This window comes from Symsagittifera roscoffensis, chromosome 7 (assembly GCF_963678635.1).
Source record: "Symsagittifera roscoffensis chromosome 7, txSymRosc1.1, whole genome shotgun sequence".
Taxonomy (NCBI): domain Eukaryota; kingdom Metazoa; phylum Xenacoelomorpha; order Acoela; family Convolutidae; genus Symsagittifera; species Symsagittifera roscoffensis.
Genome location: NC_087068.1, coordinates 49,321,040 through 49,346,571, shown reverse-complemented (window position 1 = coordinate 49,346,571; position 25,532 = coordinate 49,321,040). Strand labels below are relative to the sequence as shown.

The 25,532-nt window shown below is 36.0% G+C and overlaps 1 protein-coding gene across 6 annotated transcripts in view; it reads right to left on the bottom strand.

The window, feature by feature from the left end:
- LOC134851632 (uncharacterized) overlaps positions 1-25,532 on the bottom strand; it is a 350,773-nt gene that overhangs the window by 11,013 nt on the left and 314,228 nt on the right. For 2 of the 6 annotated variants that reach the window (XM_063867800.1, XM_063867801.1), the window contains exons 2-8: positions 12,624-12,700; positions 11,196-11,497; positions 10,544-10,712; positions 9,989-10,155; positions 5,010-5,090; positions 4,581-4,681; positions 217-397 (exon numbers count right to left, since the gene is read on the bottom strand). In XM_063867800.1, coding sequence (XP_063723870.1) covers positions 217-397; positions 4,581-4,681; positions 5,010-5,090; positions 9,989-10,155; positions 10,544-10,712; positions 11,196-11,497; positions 12,624-12,664 — 1,042 coding nt within the window. In that variant the 5' untranslated portion in view covers positions 12,665-12,700. The remainder of the gene's footprint in view (positions 1-216; positions 398-4,580; positions 4,682-5,009; positions 5,091-9,988; positions 10,156-10,543; positions 10,713-11,195; positions 11,498-12,623; positions 12,701-25,532) is intronic. The other 4 variants (XM_063867804.1, XM_063867803.1, XM_063867805.1 and 1 more) reach the window with 2 other exon arrangements.

Genomic DNA, 25,532 nt, shown 5'->3' with positions numbered 1-25,532 from the left:
ACTTCAAATTTACCTGTACTGGAACAAAATAAACTTTTCCTCCGAAAAAAAGCGGTGAGGACGTTAAATTGGTTAGAAGATTCAGAGGCAATCAGAATCGAGTCTTCACTAGCAGTCGCAGCACTAAGCAATTCGAGTCCAAACAAGATAGAATGCCAGAACATCTTATCTTGGTATCATTTTAAAGAAAAGAGGATGTTCACTCGATTCAAATACCTTTCGTGGTGTAAGTGAAGCTTCCATATGCCAGAATCAGGAAGAACACAACCCAAGGTGTAATGTAAACAGTTCCAATATCTTTGAGGATGAAGTTCTCGTACCAAAACCAGGCAAAGAAACACGCGAAGAGAAAAGACAAAAGGAACGCGTAGACAAACCACATACCGGTACTTTTTACCTGAAACATCGAGTAAAAATAGTTATAAATTGTTCACCGTTGCGATATGGCAACGTGCACAGAAAATTTTTTAGGGGGTAGAAAAATTTGCCTCATTCAGAATTGTGGGAGTGGCAGACGATACTGATCTACATAAAAAGAAAAAAAAACATTTCTGCGCATTGTTACCATCGGGAAAATACAGTAAACTTATGAGTAAGACCAGTTTTAGCATGAGTTGCCTTCACCAGAAAAAAAAATCAGACAGACTGTTTCATAGAACAAGTAACATCACCGTAAACATTTTACGAAACTTGAGGGCCCTGACAACTCGCAGAAAAAAGACCATAACCAAATGACAATTGGAAAAGAGTAATACACGCAAAGTAATGCACTTAATTGTTTTTTTTTTGAAAACTTCAACTTGCGAATTTTAAAGAAGAAAATATATGCCCTTAAAGCTCTTCGGATTACACGAAAAGTTTGTGTTTGACCCTTTTTTGATATAAACCAAACCAAGTTATGAAAAATGGATCAATAGGTAAAATTTTTGTTTCGCTGGGAAATCAGAAAAATAAAATTCAATTTACCAAATTAGAAGTCAATTACAATTTTCGTGATCTTTACACTTTTTCTGTTCGATAGTCGAGTTTTCCTTCCTTTTAACAAAAAAAAATGGACTGAACCTAAAAAAAACATAGCCAATCGAAGATTGGAAAAGGGTAATGAACGCAAGTAAACAAAAAAACACTGACTTTGTTGAAAAAATCTCAACTTTCGAACTTCAAAAAAAATAGATGCCCTTTAAGCTCTTAGAATTTCCATAACAATTTATGACTGGCGCTTTTTTGATAGCATGAACCCAACTAGAGAAAACTGGATCAATATGTATTTAATCCGCTGGAAATCTGAAAATTAAATTCCACTTTTGAAACTAAAAATCGCTCACGTTTTTTGCGCCATTTCCACGTTCGTATTTGGAGAGTGCTATTTACGTCACTTTCAGCAGATGAATTTTAATTGAACTCAGTGTGCATATATACCTAAGTGCATTCATAAAAGCATCAATATGTATGAATGCACATCTGTAGTTATTAAAGACTTTTCCCGAAAAAAAAATCAGCAAGACCTATTTAAGAGTCTTCACTACGTTCATTACTTCTAAACATTCAAAAACCAAACCACGAAAAAAAAATTTGAACCTGAACAAAATTTGATTTTTCCGGGAAAAAAATCACCTTTAGACTTTAAACTAAAAAAAAACAATAAAAATCACCAAGACCTATCTAAGAGTACTCACTAAGGTCATTACTCTTAACAACTCAATGAAAAGTTCGCAACTTTAACACAGAAGCGAAGCTGTACTTACATAAAACACAAAGGCCTAAAAAGACGGAAAATTGTCAAAGCCTTTTAGACATCAAAACTAGAAATATATAACGCTTATTTATACAGCAAAACAAAATCAAAGATACTTTAGTCTACGAATTATATCATTGTTTAAAAAACTTGCAAGGAGTAATTTGTTTCGTGTTGAGTCAGCTCTCCAAAATGAAATGCCCTGTACCATCCTTCTTCAATTTATTACTGATGCTCACTTAAATCACTCTAGATAGCGGGTTTGATATCTGATTCTTTTGTCAAACAACCACAAGGCCAAACCTATATTCTTTCGAAGGGGTCAAGCTTAAGAGAAATTTTCGCGTAGTTAAGTTCCTATTTCTGAACCCGAGCTTAGGTAAACAAAGCTTTTAATTTTCTTCGGGAACTCAATGCCTTGCTTATAATCCTCAGCCAACCCGAAATCTTGATTTTTTTTTTGCCAGTTCACAAAAGAAAAATGGAAATACAACCTCGAAAAAATCTGGGAGAAAATTAAGGCTTTATAGCAGATTTTTTTTCGAAATTTCTAAGTTCGCTTCAGAATGGTATTTAGCTTACCGAAAAAATTTTTGCAGAAACGCTTGCTACTTTTCTTTGCAATAAGAAGTAAACCATGCGGAGACAACAGTCGTTAATAAATACAAATATTTATAAGATAATGATTAAAACCGAGTAATTTAAACAAATAGCAAAAAAAAAATTTAGACTCAAAAACTGTGAAATTATTATTTTTATAATTGTCAAAATAAATGAGCAACAGGTACAGAAAAAAAAACCTGCAGACAAAAAAAGAAGTGAAAATGTAGCAATTGAGAACATAAACAACAAACAATTGGAAAAGAGTAACGAAACTGAAGAAAAAAACGACTTGTTTGTTCAAAAATCTTCAACTTTTGCATTTCGAAGAACAAAATAGATGGCCTTAAAGTTCTTTGAATTTGTAAAACAATTGATGAAGGAGACTTTTTTTCTAAAAATTGACCCAATTTGAGAAAACTGTATCAATAGGTATAACTTTTCTTTCGCTGGGAAATCTGATAATTTATTTCCATTTTCGAAATTAGAAGTTGATCACGTTTTTCGTGAACTTTAAAATTTCTGTTCCATAAAGGAGTTTGCCTTCCATTTAACAATAGAAATGCACTGAACTGAAAAAAATCACAAATCAAACGGCGAAAAATCAAAATTGAGCGTGAACAAATTTTAAGACTTTTTCCTGGAAAAAACTAAACAAAAAATCAGCTAGACCTATATAAGAATACTCACTACGTTCATTACTCTTAAACAGAGAGATTTGTTATTAGACAATTTAGTTACAGAAATAACTCCAGTACCCGATTTGATGCACTTGCTAATGAAAAGTGTAATAGTTTTTACTGAACCTTTCTTGAAAAAAAAATTAATCGAAAGTAATTTGATGACATTTATAGTTTGTTTGCTTGTTGGAACCATTAAAAATCTTTTCAGCACATAAGTTGCAATTTAAAAAAATGTACCAACTAAAAATGGAAATATCCAATTTACATCTCAGTGCAATAACAAAATTTCCGATTCAGCTTTTAGCGAACAATTGAAGAGAAAAAGCGAAATCGAAACCAACCGGAAATCTGACGAAAACAGCAAAAACAAAAATTTTCTTAATTCTGTCACTACAAATACAATTGTCAGCGATTATAGCCTGTAGCTGTGCAAGTAGAACAGAATGTTCCGACCATTGCCTTAAAAAACAACAAGAAACAAAAGAAAAGATCTGAACGAAACGCGTGCTTACACATCAACAACCGTAGAAACACAAGCAAAGTGGACATCACTTTTTGCTGAAAATTGAACAAAAAAAATAAAATTTACGCTCCCCCCTACAGAAACACACAAAAGCATAAAATCTATGTTTCTTTCAATCACCGCTTTTCAGTCCGAAAAATTAAGGCCAAACAAGCTTTTAGGCAAAAAAAATAAGACCTTTACCACCTCAGGCGTAGTAATTGTCTCAAAAACTATGGAAAAACTAAGATAGTTTGAATTTCAATTAAGCCAAGCTATCATATGACATAATTATTTTGAAAAACAAGAAAAATCCATGATGCGGCAACTAAGCCGACAAAACATAGGCCGAAAATTTGGAACGGAAAAAACAGACCTGTCTGGATTCGAAACCACGACCTAGGCGCAGTTGTTACCTCTATGCCAGGTTTGCCGGTAGAAGCCAAAAAAATTGATTTACATATCAATATCAAGAGTAATGATATAACTTCTTGAAAGTACTGTCAGTAGTAGCGTTAGACCGGTAGTTTAATTTAAATTTTCAAGAATTTGGGCATGACAGTACCTGAAAGGAGTGCACGTGAATGAAATATAGTGATTCAAGTGATTTTGTAAAACAAGTTAACCCGAAAAAAGTCTATATTCCAATTAGAAAACGCTTGCTTCTTTCGAAGCTTCAAGAAAATGAATGTCTTAGTCCTAAAATAGTACCAAAGGGTGGCCCTTTGGGTCGTCAAGGGGGTCGAATTCCTGAGAGTACGAGGTGCGATAGCAACCCCCCCCCCCCCCCTCCCCCAACCATCCATTACTGGTAACGTCCTTACAATATGAACGAATGTTAACTAATCTGAACTTTCAATAATCAGATTGTAAAGATCACGACTTTTCCGCTGAGCTATTAAAGAATTGATATCATGAGTTCTAATGATTGAGCGGCTCTTTTCCAACTATAGCTCGCGTCAATAGTTCACTCACGAACCTCTATTCATATTCGGGAATGTTGCAAAATATTTTTGTACTACAGTATAAATACTTGAACACTTTAAAATACTATACGAACCATTCCGTCTGAAGTTAGGCCGGCTGACATCATCACTTCACAGAGATAGTTGTAAGTTCCCATGATATAAATTGCTCCATGGGCAGACAGAACATTTTGATCTGAACACATATTTCTTGTTTTTGAATTCACCTCGTTAACTATTCAACCCCCAATAGACAACGAAAATCAATTTATGGTTTCGCAGGATAATGTGGGAAAAACCACAGTGTTTGACATCGACAATGGAGGGAGGGGCAGTGAAAGAGTCTACAAAAAAGAGTATAGGAGCCTTCAAAATTTATGAAAAACTGATTCTCTAAAAGCATTCGATCGTAACAAAGAGCTAATTTTTTACATATCTGTCTCTAACAGCCACAGGATGGTAGTAGTTCTAGATGGGGAAAAAAAGAACCCTTCTCGCGCAAGAAGTGATAACTTTCTACTTACTGACATGCACCGCAACTCTTCGGCAGACCCGGTAGTAACTGGTCGATGGAATGATCTGACGCCTCTTCAATGCCGCCACTCCTAGAACAGACGAACATTACCGTTTGTTACCGTACAATTACAGTGACAAAAATTACAGTGCGAGAGACAGAGAGAAAACACTTTATTGTTGCCAGTTACAAAACTGATTGTGGAAGGAACAAGTGTACATTATTGTTAAATACGTGAACAAAAAAATGTTTCATCAGTCACTAAATACATAAGATTATTTAAATCTCCTTAAGAAGTAAGAGGGAAGTTGGGTGTTGTAGAGTCTACCCTTTATATGTATTACAATTTATCCTCTAGTATGCATTTTTCAAATTAATTTGTTTGATAGCGTACAGGTTTTGTTCATGGAGATGATTTTTTGAATTACCAAGTTAAAACTTTTTATTGATGTAAATTGGCATGACCTACGAAAAAATTCGGTTTTACACAATCCTGGCAGGAGAATTGAGCCGGTGCGATGATTACAGCGGAAATTAGAATTCGGAAACTGCAGGAAGTTAAATGCTCTAATTCTGTTTTGGCTTAATTTATGAAGATATTGTGTTGATCTGTATTTGATTATATATCTAGCAGTGGGAACTCTGTGTTTTTCCCTCACATTTGTGACAGAATCTCTATGTTTATGTTCATGACAATTCTTATGGCCCATTTTATTTGCTTTTGCAGTTAGTCTAGGTTTTCTTCAGTACAACCATTCAAAAGCATGCATGGATAGTGTAAATGGCTTAAAACAAGGGAATTGAGTAACAGGTTTCTGATTCGCAGAGAAATTTCATCTCTTATGCATTTGATTGTTTGGGTTGAACAAGCCATTTTCTGTAACACTTTGTTAATTTCTTTTTTTTTAGGTTTGGTGGACATTGAAATTGAAGGATGTGTTTTATAGACGCCTAAAGTTGAAAAAGTAATTAAGCAGGTCAACTTTCTTATTAAGCAGGTCAACTAAAGAAATTAAGCAGGTCAACTTTCTTTTTATTATCATTGTTTAAATTAGCAAATGAGGTCCGCAATTCATTTATCTGGATAGTTGGAGTAAAGGACTGTTGAATTGATTAAAGCTTTGGACTTCCCATTTCGTACCGGGAACAGCCTTCGTGCGCGCAACTTTCATGGCGCCTTGTTTACAATTATACGCGTAGTCGTAAAAGACGTAGTCTGCTGGTATTAACTCGAAGCCTCAGCAGATGAAATTTGTACACTTGGAAGTCAAACCATAGAGTCAACAGATGAGAAACTATCTACTAGCACGTGTTATTGGCAAGTATCGAAGCAAAAAATGACTTGCGTGAAAAATTAATGGGTAGCATCCACAGCTAATATTTAGCAACTAAATCAGGTCATTATACCTCTCTTTACAAAACAGCTGCTATTAACAGTGATGTCCAATATTACTATTCGCTCAGCAATTTGTTTCGCTGAATGGCTTAAAAAAATGATTTGTTAAACTGATTTAATCAATTATCAATTGGTTGAACCGATTTGGTTAAAACAGGTTTTAATATTAACCAATTATTCTTGGTCCGCATTAGCTTTTTCGGAAAGGTATTCAGAATCTAGGTAAGGCCAAGGAATCACTTTTTTACACGCCACTGAAAACCTTCACACAACTGTGATTCATCGATCGATAATTAGCAAATTTTGCAATTCAATACTTCGGCAACGTCCGGCGAAAACTGCCTGTCGAATCTTTTAACACAGGGGCGAAGCTGGGCTTTGCACTACTTGCAATACAAAACAAGAGAACCGCTGAGTCGGAAAAAAAATGTGAAAAATCTATCAAAATAAATCAGGCTAGTTTTGAAACAAAAACGCGCCAAGACAAAAGAAAGTGAAATGAGCATTGGAGAAAAAAACCAAGAGGTAACAAAGCCGAAAAAACCTTAGCAGAAACCCTTCAAGCCGAAAAAAAATCATCAAAATTAGGGTTTATAAAAAGTTTAAACATCCCCTCGCCTTCAAAATACACTCACAAACATAAAACTTTATTTGCTTGTGAAATAAAACAATATGAGGCCACTAAGCCAATTTATTATAGGCCGAAACCTATTAGGTCAAAAAAGGAAACAAAAACAAAAAAGTTGAAAAACAATTCAAAAAAGTTAAAACGAAAGAAAAATCATTAAGTCCCCTCAATCTCAAAACACATACGCCCACACAATATATATTTCTCGCTTGTCGAAAAACGCAATATTAGGCCATTAAGCCATTATCATATAGATCGAAATCAAACAAGCTGAAAAAAGAAACGATAAAACAGAAGCCGAAAAAAATTTCTAGACATGAAAATATTGAACTTTAACTTCTCTTAAATTTTTAGCAATTTGTGTGATCCAGAGGTGAGCAACATAAATACGTTTTACGGGAAACGAATAAACATAAGGTCACTAAGCCGATGAAATACAAGACGAAATCATTTGGGCAGAAAAAGTGTTCAGCGAAAAAAAAACGAAGTCAAGAAAATACAAACTGCCGAAGTAAATCAAAACACTAAAAGCAACTACAATGTAATTTGCGCATTGAATACAAACAATTGTTCAGTGTGGCAACTAAGCCGACAAAACATATGCAGACAAATAAAAGCCGATAAAATTTTTGAAACAGAATATTTCCCGTTTGAAAAAAAACAGGTCTAGCCACATACGAAACTAGGATCTTTGCCGTTCCCGGCGTATTCGTTACCTCCAGACCAAGTTAGCTGCAGACACAAAGTAAATTGAATTTATTATGAGCGTAACCTAAATTTACCAGTTCTAACTTTGAAAATTCTGTGAGCAAAGTTATTTACGGGAAAAAAAATCTAGAACCCGATTATCGCAAGGGTTATAAAAGAATCAAAGACTTTTATTTGCAATATAAACATAGCCAACTGATAGTTGGAAAAGAGTAATGAACGCAAGGAAACTGAAACAAAAACTGACTTGTTTTTTTCATAAATCTTCAACTTTTGAATTTCGAAGAAAAAAACAGACGGCCTTAAAGCTCTTTGAATTAATAGAACAATTTATGATGGACACTTTTTTGTTAAAATTAACCCAATTTGAGAAAACTGGATCAAAAGGTAAAACTTTTATTTCGCTGGGAAATCTGATAAATAATTTCCATTTTACAAATATCGAAATTAAGCCGACAAAGCATTAGCAGACAACTGAAAGGACGATGAGTTTTTTGATACTAAATACTTTGGATTTAAAAAACAGTTGCTGACCGGATTCGAGCCTAGGCTCTTAGCCGTCAACTAGTTAAATTAACCAGTAATTAAAATTGAATTTACAAGAAACTGAACAGAATTGCTGCAGAATTGAATGCTGCACAAATGATTCAGTGATTTTGTTTAACTAGTTAATCCGAATAAAAGTTTACATTCCGATTTGATAACGCTTGCTTTACTCTTTGTTTGAGAGTATTTATAATTTGTTACCACTGGTTAAACGCAAAATTGGTTAAGCCGATTTTATTGAAACAGTTTTAATTGGTTAATGGTTAAGAAATCGGTTCAACTTTTTTAACTGGACATCACTGGTTATGAAGGAACCTTCAGCTGCAAACTGAAAATAATTTCAAATTGAGTGGGCTTAAGACATTTGATTTTTGCTATTGTTTTATTGTTTCGACCACGAGAAGTGGGGAGGAACTTTGTCTTCAGGCGGGGGTGTGTTTTTTGAAACTTTATTCCACGGTAAATCAGGTGCTAAATCAGAATAATGATATATCACATTTAAGCCCTCACAGTCGTGAAACGAACAGTGACACTGAGGCCAAGTAGCACTTCGCATACACAAGCAAAAATATGACCGATAACGCTACTGGGAAAAACTGAATGAGTAAAACTTTGAGTCTACAAAATTTCTTAAGTGAAGCACGCCAATTATGAGTCTACATAAATGCTAAGTGACGCAAGCCAATTATGACGCATTAGCAGTACCAGTCACTTTGAAAAAAAATTACCTACATGCCTCAATTTATGGAGCGGACGCATTTTAACTATTGAAGTAAAACATCCAACTCTGCCCAGGTTCAAACCCTCTTATTTTTTGCAGTCTCATTACTATCTCTACGCTACATATCCATGATTCCTTGAAGCTAAAGTGCTATTTGTAACATAGTCGTCTGAGTTAATATACTTAGCATTGGCTGTACTTAAGATCTGGTTATTGATCAAAATGAACACATACTGTCGCAACAATATTTGCGTCGCAACAATATTTGCCACTTAGATTGGAAAAAGAGAGTTCATACTATAACACTAGCTTTTCTTGTGTAAAAACTTCAACTAACCTTTCTTGGTGTCGAGAAAATCCGGTTTCATTTACTATTTTTTTCTGCTAGTCGGTTTTGGCTGGATAAACTATCCAAAACATGCATCGTTTGGAACAAGTATGACATAGAGGCGAAGCTTTGCTTCGCAAACACTTGCGGGAACACGACAAAAAGCAGCTGTGTGAAGTGCAATAAAAATTAGAAAAAAGCCTCGAATTAGCAACAATTCGACTACCTCTGAGATTCGAACCTGCGACCTAGTCATTAAGAGTCTCTCACATTAACCACTCAGCCACTGAAGCTTAATGAGCCACAAACACTAGCCGCCGCAAATAAAGCAGAGAACAGATGCTGTGCAATTTCCAATGCTACTGTGAAATTTCCTTAATAATTGAACACTTTTAATAAACACTTATTTGCGAGTTAGGCTAGAAGAGGTTCGTAATATCACACTAAGATGATCGGAAGTGTAAACAGAAAATTATTAAATTGGTTTCAATATTGCAACAAAGCATAAATGGTTACACCAATTTAACTTGAAATACTATAATTGCCCAATGGTTAAAATTCAGCCCAATTTATTTAACTGGGCATCAGTCTGTGAGCTATTTATAAACATCTTATTTTGATTATCCACCTATATTTAGCAGATAAAAATTTAAGAAACTAACTGAAATCATGTTCGGATAGCTTCTTGGTACTATTGATGGACAATTCTTTCGGAATGGGCGCTAAGTTGTCCGCTATATTGTGCAGCAAAATGCTCCGGTATGTCACTTTGCTATTCGTGAAAATGAGAAACGTGCATGTTAACTCCAGCCACAGCAAGACAACAAACCTAAACGAGGACATTGCAAAATGATTTCAAAATTGGAACGAACGATTAGGGATAATTTGGCAAAGAAAGTAAGTTAATTAACAAATAAACACTAAACTTTATTCATGGATTTTTTGGCAACTTGTTTTTCAAGTGCCCAAAAAATGTTTCCCAGAAAACCGAATTCAAAACACATAGGCGAAGCAAAACCTCAAATATTTTTCTCAGTAAAAACTATCTGCTCCTCAAACATGGCCTCTAAGCCGATATATTACAAGCCGAAACCTTTTAAGCCGAATAAGATTTGTCAAACAAAAACTGATATACCGAAGTCTGGGTTAGTAATCTTGCAACCAACATTTTAAAAAAATTTGAATAGAACGGGAACTGAATTGCAGACACATTTTACCTGTTATCCTTAGCGCAATAAGGAATTATAATGAACAGAACGAGCTGGCACATCAATGTGAATCCACCAACGACGTCCATGGTCCACGAGGCCATGAAATGGGGGCGATAATACCCTAGCTCATAGTAGTGGCACTTGATCTGATAGCTTCGGAAAGCATGAAACGCCACTAAAACACAATTCTATTAATACAGACAAACGCACAAGCGAAGCGAACTTTCTTTATAAAATGCTTGTTATAAACAATTCTAAACGTTTCAAGAACGATGTATTTAAGAACGATGTTTTTCATCTTATTACAATCGCAATATAACATTTTTGGCTGATAACACGAATTGATAGCGAGTTGGCCAAAAAACTTTTTTTTTAAATCTAAAACTCATATTTTGGTCTATATACTTCAATTGAAACGCGACGGAGATTATGCTGAGATAACAGCGATAAAGGGGGGGGGGGAATTCAACCATTAAACGTTTCACAAAAAAAAACGGTCAAAAATCGGTCTACCGTCCTTTTCTAAATTAAATTAGCTATGTCATATAACGCGTTTATCGAAACTTATGTTGACTATGATAAACGAGTGGTATGATATGTGATATGCTAAGGATACGCTAAACGAGCGGTGTGCTGAGTGCAATGGAGACGAACTCACTGTATCCAATATACACCATGCCCCTGAGAGATGTCACAAATATGCCATGTTGTCCCGGGAATCTCAGAAAAGTGAACCTGTTTTGAAAGGTTCCATGTTTATAGTTCAGATAACACGTATAGAAGTCCATACAAACAACTGCTATCAGGAATATCCATGATATCACATGTGCTATGATATAGCGGATTCCTCGGTTTGTGTAGTAGGACTTTTTTGGCTTAAATTGAAATTTAGTTTTCTGGTCTTGACTTGTTCCTGGCTGAGTTCCATAAGTGTAGTCACGTTTCAAAAACAACCTCCAACTGGATCGAGACAATAAACAGAAATACTTTCGATTAGTTAGGCAAGATCTTTTTTTTTAAACTTTTTTTCTCGTTTTTAAGCTTTTTTAACTTCTCGTTTTTAAGCTAAATCGACTTGAAACATGAATTTTAAAAAGACAACGAATTTTAAATCAACGAAATTAAACATTGAGAAATTTATTTTCCATCCAAGGCAGTAAAATTGTTGGCGTAATTTGTAACACTACTTTAAAACTACCCACAATGAAACTACCTGAAAACTATCAATTACATAGAGGCAAAGCTGAGCTTCGCGTCCTTTGCGATACAGAGCAAGCACAGCATTGCAAGCTAGCGAATCGAAAATCAGACGGAAATAAGAAAATCAAAAAATATTGGTAAAAATGAAAAGAATTTCAGAAAAACAGCAGAAAACAACCACCAGTGTTAAATAAACTTTTAGCATTTACCAAGCGGCACTTAGCCGACAACAAGTGGGCAGAGGTCAATTCATCCGAAAACAAAAATATGCAATAAAAATGTTGTCAAAAAAATTTGGAAAATATACGACGAAGGGGTATGAATTTTATAAATGACAGGAGTAAGCCAAAAACTAAACAACTAAGCAGACAAAACATAAGACGACAAACGAAAGTCCAACAATTCAACTTTTTCCGGAATTTTTTTTTCTATTTCATTCATACTGCAATAAAACAAGGTCCGGGCGGGACTCAAAACCCAGACCGTAGGGTAGAAGGCTACCTCGTTACCTGTAGGCCAAATGGGAAAAGGTCTCGAAGTTGATAAGTTTCACAATACAGCAACTTCGCAATGTCTTAGATGTGTGTAAAATTGTTAACGGGAAAAAAATCTAGTTTTCGATACAAGACACTTGCTCTCGCAACTGTAATTATAGTATAAAAACAATTCTTAGAACAGTTTCAGGCTCTTTTACCATCCCCCAAAGCCAACAAAATTAGAGCGTGAGGCTTTGTTTTCAGAGGATTGTTGACCAAATGGATAATAGACATACTTGTCAAATATCAAAACAATCATTTCATTTGGTAAAAATCAAAAGGAACGGTAGTTGAAAATCCTAAAAAGCCCTTTATTATTTGTATCTTAAGGGTAAAAAGAAGCTACTCACTTTGACGAATATGAAGAATTCGAATGCGCTGAGTCAGACATGCAGCTCACTGATCTTTCAAAAACAAATCATCATCTGAAAAGTAAGGATTTAATTTAATCTTTAGATTTAATTCAAACTTTGGATATTCCTAAAACCCCTTATTGCCGTTTTTTTGTGAATCAGTAGCAATCGGAAATCGTCTTTAAAAGGTTAAATTTTCAACTGATATGACTCATTTCGAAACTATTGATATTGGGGATGTTTTCTTGGAAATTTGGATAGAGAAAATTGACGTGAAAAATGACAAATTTTTTCTAATAAGACTGATAAAATTCGGTCGAAGTCATCAAAAGACTTTATAAATTTAACTTAAAAGGAGAGCAATGTCATAATTGGCTGGGAGATAGTTGACAAAATAGAGCGTTGCTTTTAGGAGTACCTTCAATCTGGGGTAAAACCTATCAAACTGGGGGACTTCGTCAACAAAAAAGCCTATTTTTTGACAGAAGTAAAGCGTGACCTATATTCTTAAATTGATCGAACTCAGTATCAAAACTTGAAGCTTATTTCAAAGAAATTCTTGAGACGACTGAAGTTGAGCCAAAATGAGAGTTATTTTATTCTCCATCCTCATTTCCATCTGCTGTTTTTGCATCTCCGACTCAGCGAAATCAGCATACCACACACTACCAGGTAAACCAAAAATATCTTGTATAAACCCAAGATGTCTATGAACCAATTTCTGTAAAAATGGCCCGCAATTTTTTTTTAACCTATTTTGTATAATTTGAATCATAGCTGTATAACTTTCCAATAATTTTCATTGAAACGTTTGTATTTGAAAACAAGCAACAATTTCGAAAAAAAAACCAATTCAGAGATAAATATTTTTCAAATGTTTTCAATTACTCTTGATATAGATTAAAAATTGAAGGCTCCAGATTAATTAAAAAGAGCCCGAAAAGTTTTTTGAAATAAATAAAAATTTCAGGAACAAAAATTTTTGTCGAATAGTGAAAATAAGCTATTTTTAGAGACATCTGATATTGACAGGCGGAAACTAATGCTTTGAATTGAATATATTAAAAACTTACTTACAAACCAAAAGGCGCGACGGTCGTCGCATTAAATATCTCAAACAACCCAAACTAGAACACATCACAGTGCCCAATTAATACCAACAATGATTTGAACTTCATCGCTTAACCAGCCATAGTTTCAATTGCCGTATGCCGCATAATCTATCGTCACGCTACGATTTTTTAACTCTTAACACACCCAATTCTTAACAGTTAAATCAACAGCAGTTTCGCAGAAGAATATTTAGACGGCCAAAACCATCGCAAGTTTATTACACAGAGGTGAAGCTGGGCTCCGCAAAAACTTGCGCGAACACGACAAAAAGCAGCTCTATCAAGTGACAAAAGAAAAAGGAGAAATAACCCTCGAAATTGCAAAACTCGAGGCCTAGCAAAAACTCGAATAAGCAAAAAAAATCTGCGCCCTAGCATATTTGAGTCTCACGCACTAACTCCCAACCACGGATGCCTAAAATCCCCAAAAACTAGCCACCAATAATGCAACTACATATGCTAATAAATTGCCAGTTCGATGCAGCAAAAGTAGCACCAAATACAAAAAGATACAATTTTGCATGTAATAAATTGCAAATCATAAAGCGACATTATGTAAAAGTTATGCATTTCAAAAAATTGCGAGATATATTGAGTTAAAAAATTTCTGAAATCGATATTTTATTATTGTTCCGTTGTTTGAAACAAATAGCTTTTTTCGGTTCACTTGATGAATTAAAAATGCATCAACTGTGTAAACTTATAACAATTCGAATTTCAAAGCAATTCGAAATTTTATCAATAACTGTACAGGTGCAACAAATAAGCTGTCATGCCGATTGGATGCAGCAAATATTGTTGCTTTATGTCACAATAATATTTGCGACTTATTTGCAACAAAATTTGCGACTTAGGTTGAAAAAAAAAGAAAGTTCGTACAATAATACTTTTCGCAAGTGTAAATAGCCAACAAAACCATCAGGTTTTTTTGGAAAATACCTATCAAAATGCTGGATTAGCCGTTGAAGTTGATTGAAGTTACACAGCATAGCTTTTAACTGAAAGTCAAAGTGGGGCTTAGCATAACTTGGGAAACAACAAAAGCATAGTATTGTAAGGTAGCGTTTAAAAAATCAGACGGATATCAATACGTCCTAACTTTTGAAAAATAAGACGAATTCAAATTCAGGAAAAAAAAAGTCGAAAAATACAACCACAGTCAGAAAAAGCTTTCACTTACTGATTAGGTACTAAGCCTTGAGTAGAAGTCCGTTGAGCCGAAAAAGGCCATAACTAATATCAAATATTTTTTAAAAATTGAAGCTTTTATACTCCATTTCCCTGAAACATTCAAAATGATCCATTTTTCCGGCAAATTATGAAAAAGAAATTGACAGAGCTGATACGACATAAGTCAAAACTATTTGATTATCTTTAAAAAAAAACGATCAAATTCGATTTTCAAAATATGAATTGGTAAATTTAAACATTAGAACGACTGTCAAATACAGTAAAAATTGATTAAATCAGAAAAAAAATTCCATGATTTGGAAATTTAGCAGACGAAAAATGAGCAGACAAACAGAAGTCCGATAATTCTCCCAGAAAAAAAATCAATTTTATACATACTGGAAAAAAAATCAGAAACTGGTATGGAGGCGCCTGCATTACTTTTAGACCAAATGAAAAGGACTCTTGAAGTTGTTTAGGTTCGCTGATATTGCAAACTCAACGTTTTACAGATTTGTAAAAATTGTTTACGCGAAAAAAAGTCTAGTACCCGATTACAAGTCACTTACTCTCGCAAATGGAAAAATGGGCACTCTAAATTACAAACTTTGGGGTCTGTTTACTTATTGCGCCCAAATTTACTTAAAAGCGCTCTAGTAAATTTAATGTTTACTGATTGTTCAAACTATTTTTGGCGAACGAGTTTAATTCCAACGATCAGATTTTGAGTTTTTCATTTAGTTTAAATGCTTCGAATTGCGCGGAATAAGTTAAAAGATCCGAAACCTTGTACATCGCTTCAAATTTTAATTGTTCGTACCACTCTCGAAGAGTGGAAAGGAACAAGTACAAGGGTCGTTTTTTCAAAATTTTCCAGCTAATTTTGACTTCAACGAAAGCTCGCAGGGGGTCAAGTGAGGTATCATATTAAAGCCGTATTCATAGTGACTGGCAGGTTGGGGGTTTAAGACGTTTTTTTATCCAATTATACTATGAAAACATATTTTAAACGTAAAAAACATTGTTTTTTGAGGTTTTTTTCCAAAAGTACCTATTTCTGCTACTGTTATCAAAATAACTACTAAGCAAAACATGAAAAAGGCTATCAATAAACATCCGGTTGCTTCCGCAATGACCCGGCAAAGCGGAAGCACTAATTTGCGACATCAAAAGTGCGTCTCCGCTTGCGCATCAAAAAAGTGTATACATATTGTTATATTTCTCATTTTGTTTTAAACATGTTTTTTCTTTATTTTAAATTGATTTTTACTCATTTGTGTTTTAAGAGTTTCGAAAAAAGTGCCGCACCAGTGACTGGGATCCTAAAAGTATTGAAAAAATTTTCAATTTTCAGATTAAAGTAGATAGAATTTGCCGAGAACCACCTCATCAATATAATTCTACAAGTTAATCATCATTTTAGCTTAAAAAAATTATAATTTAATATAACAGTTTTTCAACATTTTTCAGTCACTCTTTACAAAAAAAAATTACAAGAAAGCTCAAGGAACTGATAAAAAGTGAACCGGAAGGCACTACTATAATAGAGTGGTCCCACGAAAAAGCGACTATGATAGACAGGTCCCGCATGTATTTCGCATGCTCTTATTTTGGAAACTAGTTTGTTTATAAATTATTCATTTCATAAATATCGCAATATATAATGAATCAGAAACCTTTCAGACTAAAAGTGTAATTACTATATTGTTTATATCAAGAAATATGCTCGTTTCAACTTATTTTACGGTTAAACAACAATAATTGGATTGGCTTATTTGACATCAAAACTCGATTTTGGCAATTTTTTTTTGAATTTTTCACTTTGAAATGTTGAGGGAGGAGCTTTAACGAACCTAATAAAGTTAGAGTTAGTTTGAAAATATACTGCGACAACTTTCTGAACGGCGAAATCATAATTTTTAAACATTTCAGAGCCCTAGGTCTCTTATTCTTAAGGGACCTGGTTATTTTCAAGGGACCACTCTATCAAAGTAGTACCATCCGGAATTCCATCAGACAAAAAAGACTTAAGCAATTTGGCAGCAGCTTTTTTGAGCAAGAAAACTTCGATAAAGCATGAAAATTTACTTAGCAATTGACGAGGCAACTTAATAAAAACTAATTGATGTCTAGTAGTTGATATAAAACAATGGCATTACACCGTATTCGCAAAGAAATTCTAAAAACGATCAAGACGATTGCGAGAGAGACCAACAGCTTTAGTCAAATTGCAGTTAAAGCGGCACGGCATCCAGTTAACTCTTCGCTACTAATCAGGTTGTAAATTAGACTCAAACTTATGAAACTTACCTAGCAATCTGTTTTAGGGATTATGGGAAAACGTACTTATGAACAGCAAAAACATCCAGCAGGGCAATGGAGTGTTTGGCAGCCCAGCAACTTCAAGCGTTACGACTGGGACTCCTACGATTTGTACTGATACTAACTGATCTGATTAAATTATCATAAAACAATTCATACCTAATATGATCTTGATTGTTGGAACTTGTGATTTACAGAACAGGCAATTCGATAAGTGATATTTGTAAACACACTTTCGCTTTACGATTAAGCGCGATGAATTAAAACTCAAGACATTATGAGATGAAAAAAATTAATGAATTTCTGTTTTCTCAACCGTTGTCGAAAGCCATACTTGAAATAAAAACTTAAAATGATTTTGCAGACCTAACTCAAACACTCCGTTTCGTCGCCGCTAATTTTGAACTTATGGAAATCAAATCAAGATGCAAATTTATGAAAATTAAACAGAGGCGGAGCTGAGCTTCGCATCACTTGCGATACAAATAGATCTATCAAAATGAATGAAGATAGTCGTTAAAAAAAACATGCCCAAACATAGAACACAAATTCAGCATCGGAAAAAAATTAAGCAAGTTGTGACAGAGCCAAAATTAGCTGAGCAGAAACTCTTCAATGGAATTTTTTGTTTAATTATTGGAAATTTTTACCTCTAACCTCCCCTCATAACACTCACGCAAACAACAAAAAACTTTTCGTGCATCAAACGACGCAAATAGAGGCTGGCAAGACAATAATATAAAATAAGGTGAAACCTATTATGCCGAAAAAAATGAATATTCAACAAACCGAGTGAGAAAATACAACCAAGTTACAACGTGCAGAGGGGAGCGTAAAAAAATTTTCTCTTAAAACGACCCAAAACCAAGTCACTAAGCCGAGAAAAAAGGCCGAAATATTTTGGCTCGAATAAAGTTTCTAAGCGAGACAAAAAAAACGAAGTCAACCTAAGTAATATTACAAATTGCAGAAATAAATCAAACACTGAAAGCAGCATCAGAAAAAATTAAAGCATCAAAAGAAACGATATCAAGGTGTGCTTCTAAGCCGACAAAAGACAAATAGCCGATAATTTCATTTGAAACAGGATACTTCCCGTTGAAAAAAAACAGGTCCTGGTCAGATTCGAACATGGGACCTTTCCCGTCTCGGACATATTCGTTACCATCAGGTTAAGTGGTCCAAGAACGCTAAATTTTAAATAATTATAGAATTAGGTACCACAAGATTTGAGTCCAGAAGAGTCCTGTGAACAAAGTTAATTACGGAAAAAAGTCGGAAGGGTTATCGCAATGATCATTAAGCAAGACAATAATATAAGCATTTAATCACAGCTGCGAAGAAAAAGATTAAGCATTTAATCACAGATGCGAAGAAAAATAATGTTTCTGATTAACGATTTAATGGAGAATAATGTGAATTCAGACACATTTAAAAAACAAAATGGAACAAGTCCGAGGAATGTTTTAAGAGTAGCACCAAATTTATACAAAAAAAAATCATTTTGAATTCAATCTTGGTGATCACCGAAAGTCGGCACCAACCGGGTCGTCAACTTCAACAGCAAGAGTTTCGCGCACACACGCGGCTGTTCCACGCCGTACAGCAATGCCAAGTCTCTGCCGCAAGAAAATTGTTTCTCTGTCGTCGCCAGTACAGTAGCTTGCAAAGTAAATGTTAATTAATTACATTCCAAAACAGAATGCAAATTCAGCGTCGGAAAAACTAATCAAGCGGTGACCTGAGAAAAATTACAAAATTCACGAGTAAATCAAATACTGAAACCACAGGGCCGGGTCAAATTTGAACTCAGGCCCTTTACAGTCCGGACGTATTCGTTATATGCCGGCTAAGAGGGACATAAAAGATAAGAAATTTCAATGAGTACCACTAGAAATGAGTCTAGAAGTCCCGCGAACAAACCGAGCCTAAAGATAAGGAATACATCCGGGATGGTAACTCAACCATCGAGCTACAGAAACTAAGCCGACAAAAATGAACATACGGACGATAATCCGAAAAATCACAAAACTCTAGTCTAGTACCAGATTGCAATATACTTGCCTATCGCTGTAATGATCAGTCAGCATTTAAGCACTGAGGTGAAGAAACCTTTCAAAGTCCTTTGCGAGTTTCTGAAAATTAAACAGATCATTTTTAACAAAGAAGCGAAGCTGAGCTTCGCGCCATTTGCGATACAAAAATGAATGTCATTTAGAAAGAAAAAGGAGTGCCAGTCGGTCATATTTGGAAGTTTGACCTTGAGCTGAACGTATAATCTTGCTTATGGGGAGAAAACTAATTTTTCAAAATTTCGAATTGAGCCTGTCATGCTCAAGTTTCTCGCGACAACTGAAAATGCAAGAAAAATCAATAAGAAGGATCGAGTAATAATCGCGAGAAGTAGCTGAAAAATAGTGGAGTAAAATTGCTATTCGCAATTTTACTATAAATCAAACGAAAGTAGAGCTGTCTTGCTCCTGGCAGAGAATCAGGAGTGACGGAGAACAGATAGAAGGAGCGTTCGCGTGGACCAGAGTGAACCTTGAGTGGAAAGGTACACAGCTGAAGCTGCCTAATGGTCCGAACAGAAACCTTATTGCTTGAATTAAGACATTCCTTTCAGACTTCTTGAGTTATGAGAATGCGTTAAAATTGTAAATTCAAACAAGCGTTTTCGCAAATTTTTGTGCATCTTCAGGTTTTAAAAATTCTAAACTATCTGTACAAAATGTTCAAAGATCATAAAAAGTGTCATACACATCAATATTTCAAAATTTAAAAAATTCAACCAACGAAAACCGACTATTATCTAACAATTCTGAACATTTTGTCACAAATTTCTGAGAGTTATCAACTTTTTGTTTTTAAAATTTCGTTTTGACGCTAATTTTCAGGCAAACGTGTAAATTATTTCAAAATGTTCTGCTTCAGCCCGAATTTTTCGATTCTAGAACTATAGCCTTAGTGTCAGCTCCCTAGTTCTAAACTCATTGCGCGTGTTAATTGCCGGTCTCTTTTTCCTAATATGCAGCGCCTCTAATGTAAGTAACTTGATGCTGCTGAAAGCCTCGTCGATTAATTTCTTTTTAAACTCAGACTTACCACTCTCACAACCACACTGCCCTTTATGCTGTCCAACTGGGGTATCCTCTTCTCGGTGTTCCTCAATCCTTGTGGTGCGATGTCAGACCGTCTGTCCAACATAGATTGTGACATTCGACCAAAATGAACGAAATTGCAGATTCGGCGATTTCGAATAGTTAGCAGCTAACCTTCCGAATTGACAGTTTTGAGAGATTAGCGATGTTATTGGGACGATTAGTCTAACGGTGAAGGTCAAGATATTCTGGTTTTTTGAAATTTCAATGTTCGAACTGAGAAGTCGCACTTCTGAGAAACGGCAAAAACCGCCATTTTGGAAGAAAAACAGAAAAAAAATCAAAACAACAATAGTTGCGATTGTGATAAATACCGGAATTGCGATAGAAAAACAACAACGAAAAGCAGAGTTAGCAGAGACCGCTCCGAGTTGCAACGATTGTCTCACTACAATCGTTGCAAGGCCGTTCACAACAACGGTGAAGGGTAGAAAAACAGCTTTCCGGAAAGAAGATAAGGTTGTTATTTCCCCGGATTCAGGAAGCCGGAGGGGTCTCGGGATTTAAACTGAAACTGTTTCATATAAAGTTTTAGCTTCCCGGCTATGTCTTGAATTGAATTTATTTAACATCTGATTTCATTTTACGACGATGAGAAGCTAGGAGTTGGGGGAAGGGGTTGATCCATCTTCAATGGAGATGATGATTTTTGTCTACTGAACAAAAACAATAATGATATAATAAGTAGTTTTAGCCCTGTTTTTAGGAGTGACCTGGTATTCTGGGGATACTGAGACCAGCCATGAGCTCACTTATTTTGCATGTAAACAAGTTAATTTGAGCGTTCTGGTCGAAGCCAGAGAACAGTAACGTTTTTGTCGACCCCATGTTAGAAAAACAACCAAAAGAACTGGCTGGGTAGAGACGGTGAAAAACATGTAGAGCTCTATTTAGACGTTGGCCAGAGGTTTTAGAAGCTAGTTTTATTTTCCGTCGATTTGTACTTGCGGGCGAAAGTTACATAGATGTTTTTATTGCGCTCCTGGGTGTTATTCTTTTTTTAACATCATGACCGGCAGAACCGTTAACGAGCACTCCGCGCCGAGCGGATGCTCATAATAATAATTTTAAGAGGCCCGAACCGCCGGGGCGGAAGGGTTTTTCGGAACCCGAAAGCCTTCCGGATTACCGTGAATAGCTTTTTAACCTAGTTAAGACCGAAAATTCACGTTCCAGGAAGGGCGGGGAGATTGGCCGTTCCCTCGTTCCCTGAGAGCTTTGCGACCAAAAACACTTAAAGATATATATAAAACCAAACAAAAAGTAATACAGTACCCAAGAAAAACAAAAATTATAAAAAAAATAACCGAAAAAACCAAAAACAGTAAAAAAGTAAAAAATCAGTAAAAATCATCCCCCCAGACAAGATGTGATCCGACCCTCCCGTTTGTTGTTGATAGATATATTGTTGTTACAGGCTTTTATATCGATCACGATCGTTACGATCATTTTTTTAGCCCGTTTGTGAAGCTTGTACTGCAGGATCATTTGAGTATTTAAGCACGTTAATGCTAATTTGCGCTCGATCCGCAAGGGTCTGCTGATTTGCGCTCAATCCGGAGGGGTCTTGGGAGAAGACTGATCCGGCAAGCAAAACAAGGAGCAACAAGAAGGGGCTCAACGACAACAACATTCGACTGTTCGGTATCGTTAACAAGTTTTGTATCCCTTTTGGTACAAAAAATAAGATAAAAATCTGTGGGGGGCTCGACAGTGCTGCAATGACCCTTCACCAAACTGCGAAAATCCGGGTTAAGCACCTTAATTCGTATGTTAAACAAACCCGGAGGGGTATAGTATTACTAATATTATTACTTATATATATTCTATATTAATACTCCTATTTCGTTTTTCAGTGAAAAACACAGTAAGCGGACCGGTTTTTAGGGTCAAAATAGCGATATTTTGATCCCCCCACAAATCGCGATTTTTGAAATTTCGATGTTTTTTGAAACGTAAAAAAGCGCTAAATTAGTGAGTTAAATCGTAACTGTGCTTGTATAATAGGTAGAACCGGTTGAGTTTAGTTCAGAAGTTTGAGAAAACTTCGCGATTTTCGCGATTTTTGAGAAAACGCAACACTATAAAATCAGAAATTTTTTTGAAATTTTTGAGTTAGGACAGTAAAAATAGTTGTTCGGACAACTTCCACTAGTGAATCTACAGGTTTCAAGACCCGTTTCCCGAAAGCCTTCCGGATTACAGAGAAATCGAACTTAACGTCTTTGATTCAGTGGATTCATCAATCCGGAGGAGTCAAAATAGCATAGTTTTTCGCAAATTTTTTCAGCTAGAGCGTTTTAGATCGGGTTTTTTGCATTGAACTAGAAGATTATAGGCCTTGTCAGCTCGGATCAATAATTTTTAGGTCAAAAAGAAGAGAATTGCGGAAAAAGTCAGGCGGAACCTATAAGAGAGAAATTTTTTGACTTTGGAAAAAAGAGGTTTTAGTTAATAACATTGGAACGACTATACAGATCCAGTTGATCTTGGTAAATTAGATCAGAACTTAGCTGAGCTTACTAATAGAAAAAAGCGTGAAAATTTTTTGAGATTGTTTTAGCAAATTCACCAATTCGGGAGGGTAGACCCCTCACGTTTTATAAAGAAAATTTTGGAAAGCCCTTACACCCCTAGCAAAGGGTAGAAACGGTTGAAAAAGTTAATTATACGCTGTTCTAGAAGAATAGGGAAGGCTAGAGGCACTAGAAAACCTTAATAGAGCCGAAATTAGGCTAGCGATTAGACCCTTCACCGTTAGCGTGAATTGTCAAATAAGAGGCTTAACTTCAATCCGGAAGGGTCAAGGGAAGGACCACATACCCTTCCTAGTTGATACAAACAGCATATTAGCATCGGAGAATGTATCCGGAGTGGTATAGGTTGAAAATCAAGGAAGTCTCCGAAAAGCAATTTTTACAAAACCGGAGGGGTCCCAATCCGGAGGGGTCCAAATTTTTCCTAATTCGGAGGGGTCCCAATCCGGAGGGGTCTTGTTTTCACAAAACCGGAGGGGTCCCAATCCGTAGGGGTCTCAATTTTGCCAATCCGGAGGGGTCCTGTTTTTGGCAATCCGGAGGGGTACTGTTTTTTGTCAACCCGGAGGGGTATTATTTTTGTTTAAGGACTCAGGTAAACAGAAGAAAAGATAATAGTGAGAAGTATTAGGTTATTAAGAAACAGGCTAGGAACCAGTGACTGCACTGGTAACTTGCCTTTCAAAAAAGACCAGACCAAAACAAAACAGGTCCAAACTCGGATATTCGCGACACTAAGTCTTAATTAAAAAAGAGTGTGTAACTCATTGGTGTGGATTGAAATCCAAAACGTTTTTAAGAAAAGTGACTGCCCTGAGGATTTTAGTAGGTATAGCTCGGGCAGTCCGAAGGCAGATAGGTAAAAGGAGACTCGGTGGGTGCAATTGACGCCCACTTGAGAAAATTACTGCTTTCAAGTTGTGTCTGTTTGGTGCAGCACCAAGCAGGGAAAGCTCTTTCTTTAAAAAAACAAATTCGACTATTGTACTGCGACTGACTAAAAGTACAAAACACATACGTTTTTCATAAAAATATTTTTATTTTGTTTTTTCTGGTGTTAAATCAACATTTTGTGCTTGATTGGGTAGTGAATACATTGTCTTTTAAATTGACTGATATCATCATACTGTGCTAGTTCTCAAATCTTACGACTAATAATCGATTATTGTGAATAAGTTGTATACACGCTGTACCGTGATAACATACAAGGATTCGTGGTCACTATTTAAAAGAAACTTTTGAAATTTATTGTGTTGTGTTATTATTATCAATAGTCAAACTAGAAGGACACTAGCAATCGAAATGAGTGTATAGTATAACCAGTAAGAAAAGATATATTGAAAATGAGTTTAGACATGTCAAGGATACGTAAACTAAGTGAAAGCTCTAGAAAAGTCATACCAGAGAAGCAAAGAAAAGCAATGACCGACCCTTTTGTGGAACGGATCACACGAACCCGGACCGACAAAAGGGAGATGGTTTCAGGCAGAATGGTTGAAACCAGGAGTCAAAAGTCCCCAGAAGAGCGAAAAGCTATGCTAGAAGTGGAGGTCCATCCGGACCAGGCCATGATTGAGAATCGGGAAACACATGGACCGGAGGGGAGAGGAAACAGAAGGCTGGCGAGTGAATCTACTCCGGTAGAACAGGGTCAAGATTTTGCCACTTCAACCGCGACACAGGACCGAGAGGAGATGTCGGAACTGTCCGACATCTCTACTGAAATAGTGGCAACTAGAAGATCTCCCACAGACAATACTATGATGGCAGCCGTGACGGAGAAACAGGCGACGTCCTCATCGTTTTCAGAAAGAGTGAAGAACAATTTAGGAAACATCTTTCTATTCACCATGGGAGTGGGTACAGGAGATGAAGGTGAATCCCAGGAGGAAGAAGAGGACGATGATGAGCAAGTTGACTTTGGATCTCGAGTCAGCCTCAATAGTTCGACCCAGGCGAATGAGGCATACACCGACAGAGGGACTGGAACCATGGACAAATTTGGTGTGGTGAGAACGATAAGCAAAGACCCAAACACATCAGGCCAGTCAAAAGACTTTGTGAGTAAGACAAATTCGGAAACGCGAACTGGGGAGAATAGAAACATAGGGTTAAGCAACGCATCGGCGGATCCAGAGGTGGATAAGGAAAAGACGTCGAGGCAGAAAATCAAAGCCCGAATCTCGACAAGCACAAAGCTAACTGGGATCGACAGGGTGACAACGCCGCTTGTGACGCCACTAGTAGAAAACGGAGCATCATTTGAAGAAGCCTTGAACAACATAGTGGGCAGTATAGGAGAACAAAATGAACAGATGTCCATAAGAATGAGTGATCTAGAGAGAGCAGTCCAAGTTGAAAGAGAAAGTCTGCGGGAATAAATAAACCGCAATAGACAAGAAGTTGGTAGAAACGAAAAACGCTCGAAGGAAAGAACGGACGAACACATAGCGAAGAACTTGTCGCGAATGACAAGAGATGCGGAACAGAGAGAGTTACGATTAAGGGACGACATGGAGAAGTTAAGAATTCAGCAAGAGCAGTCTCTTGGGACCCTTGACACAAAGATAGATGCGATGATGGAGAGGCGAACTCAGGCTATCA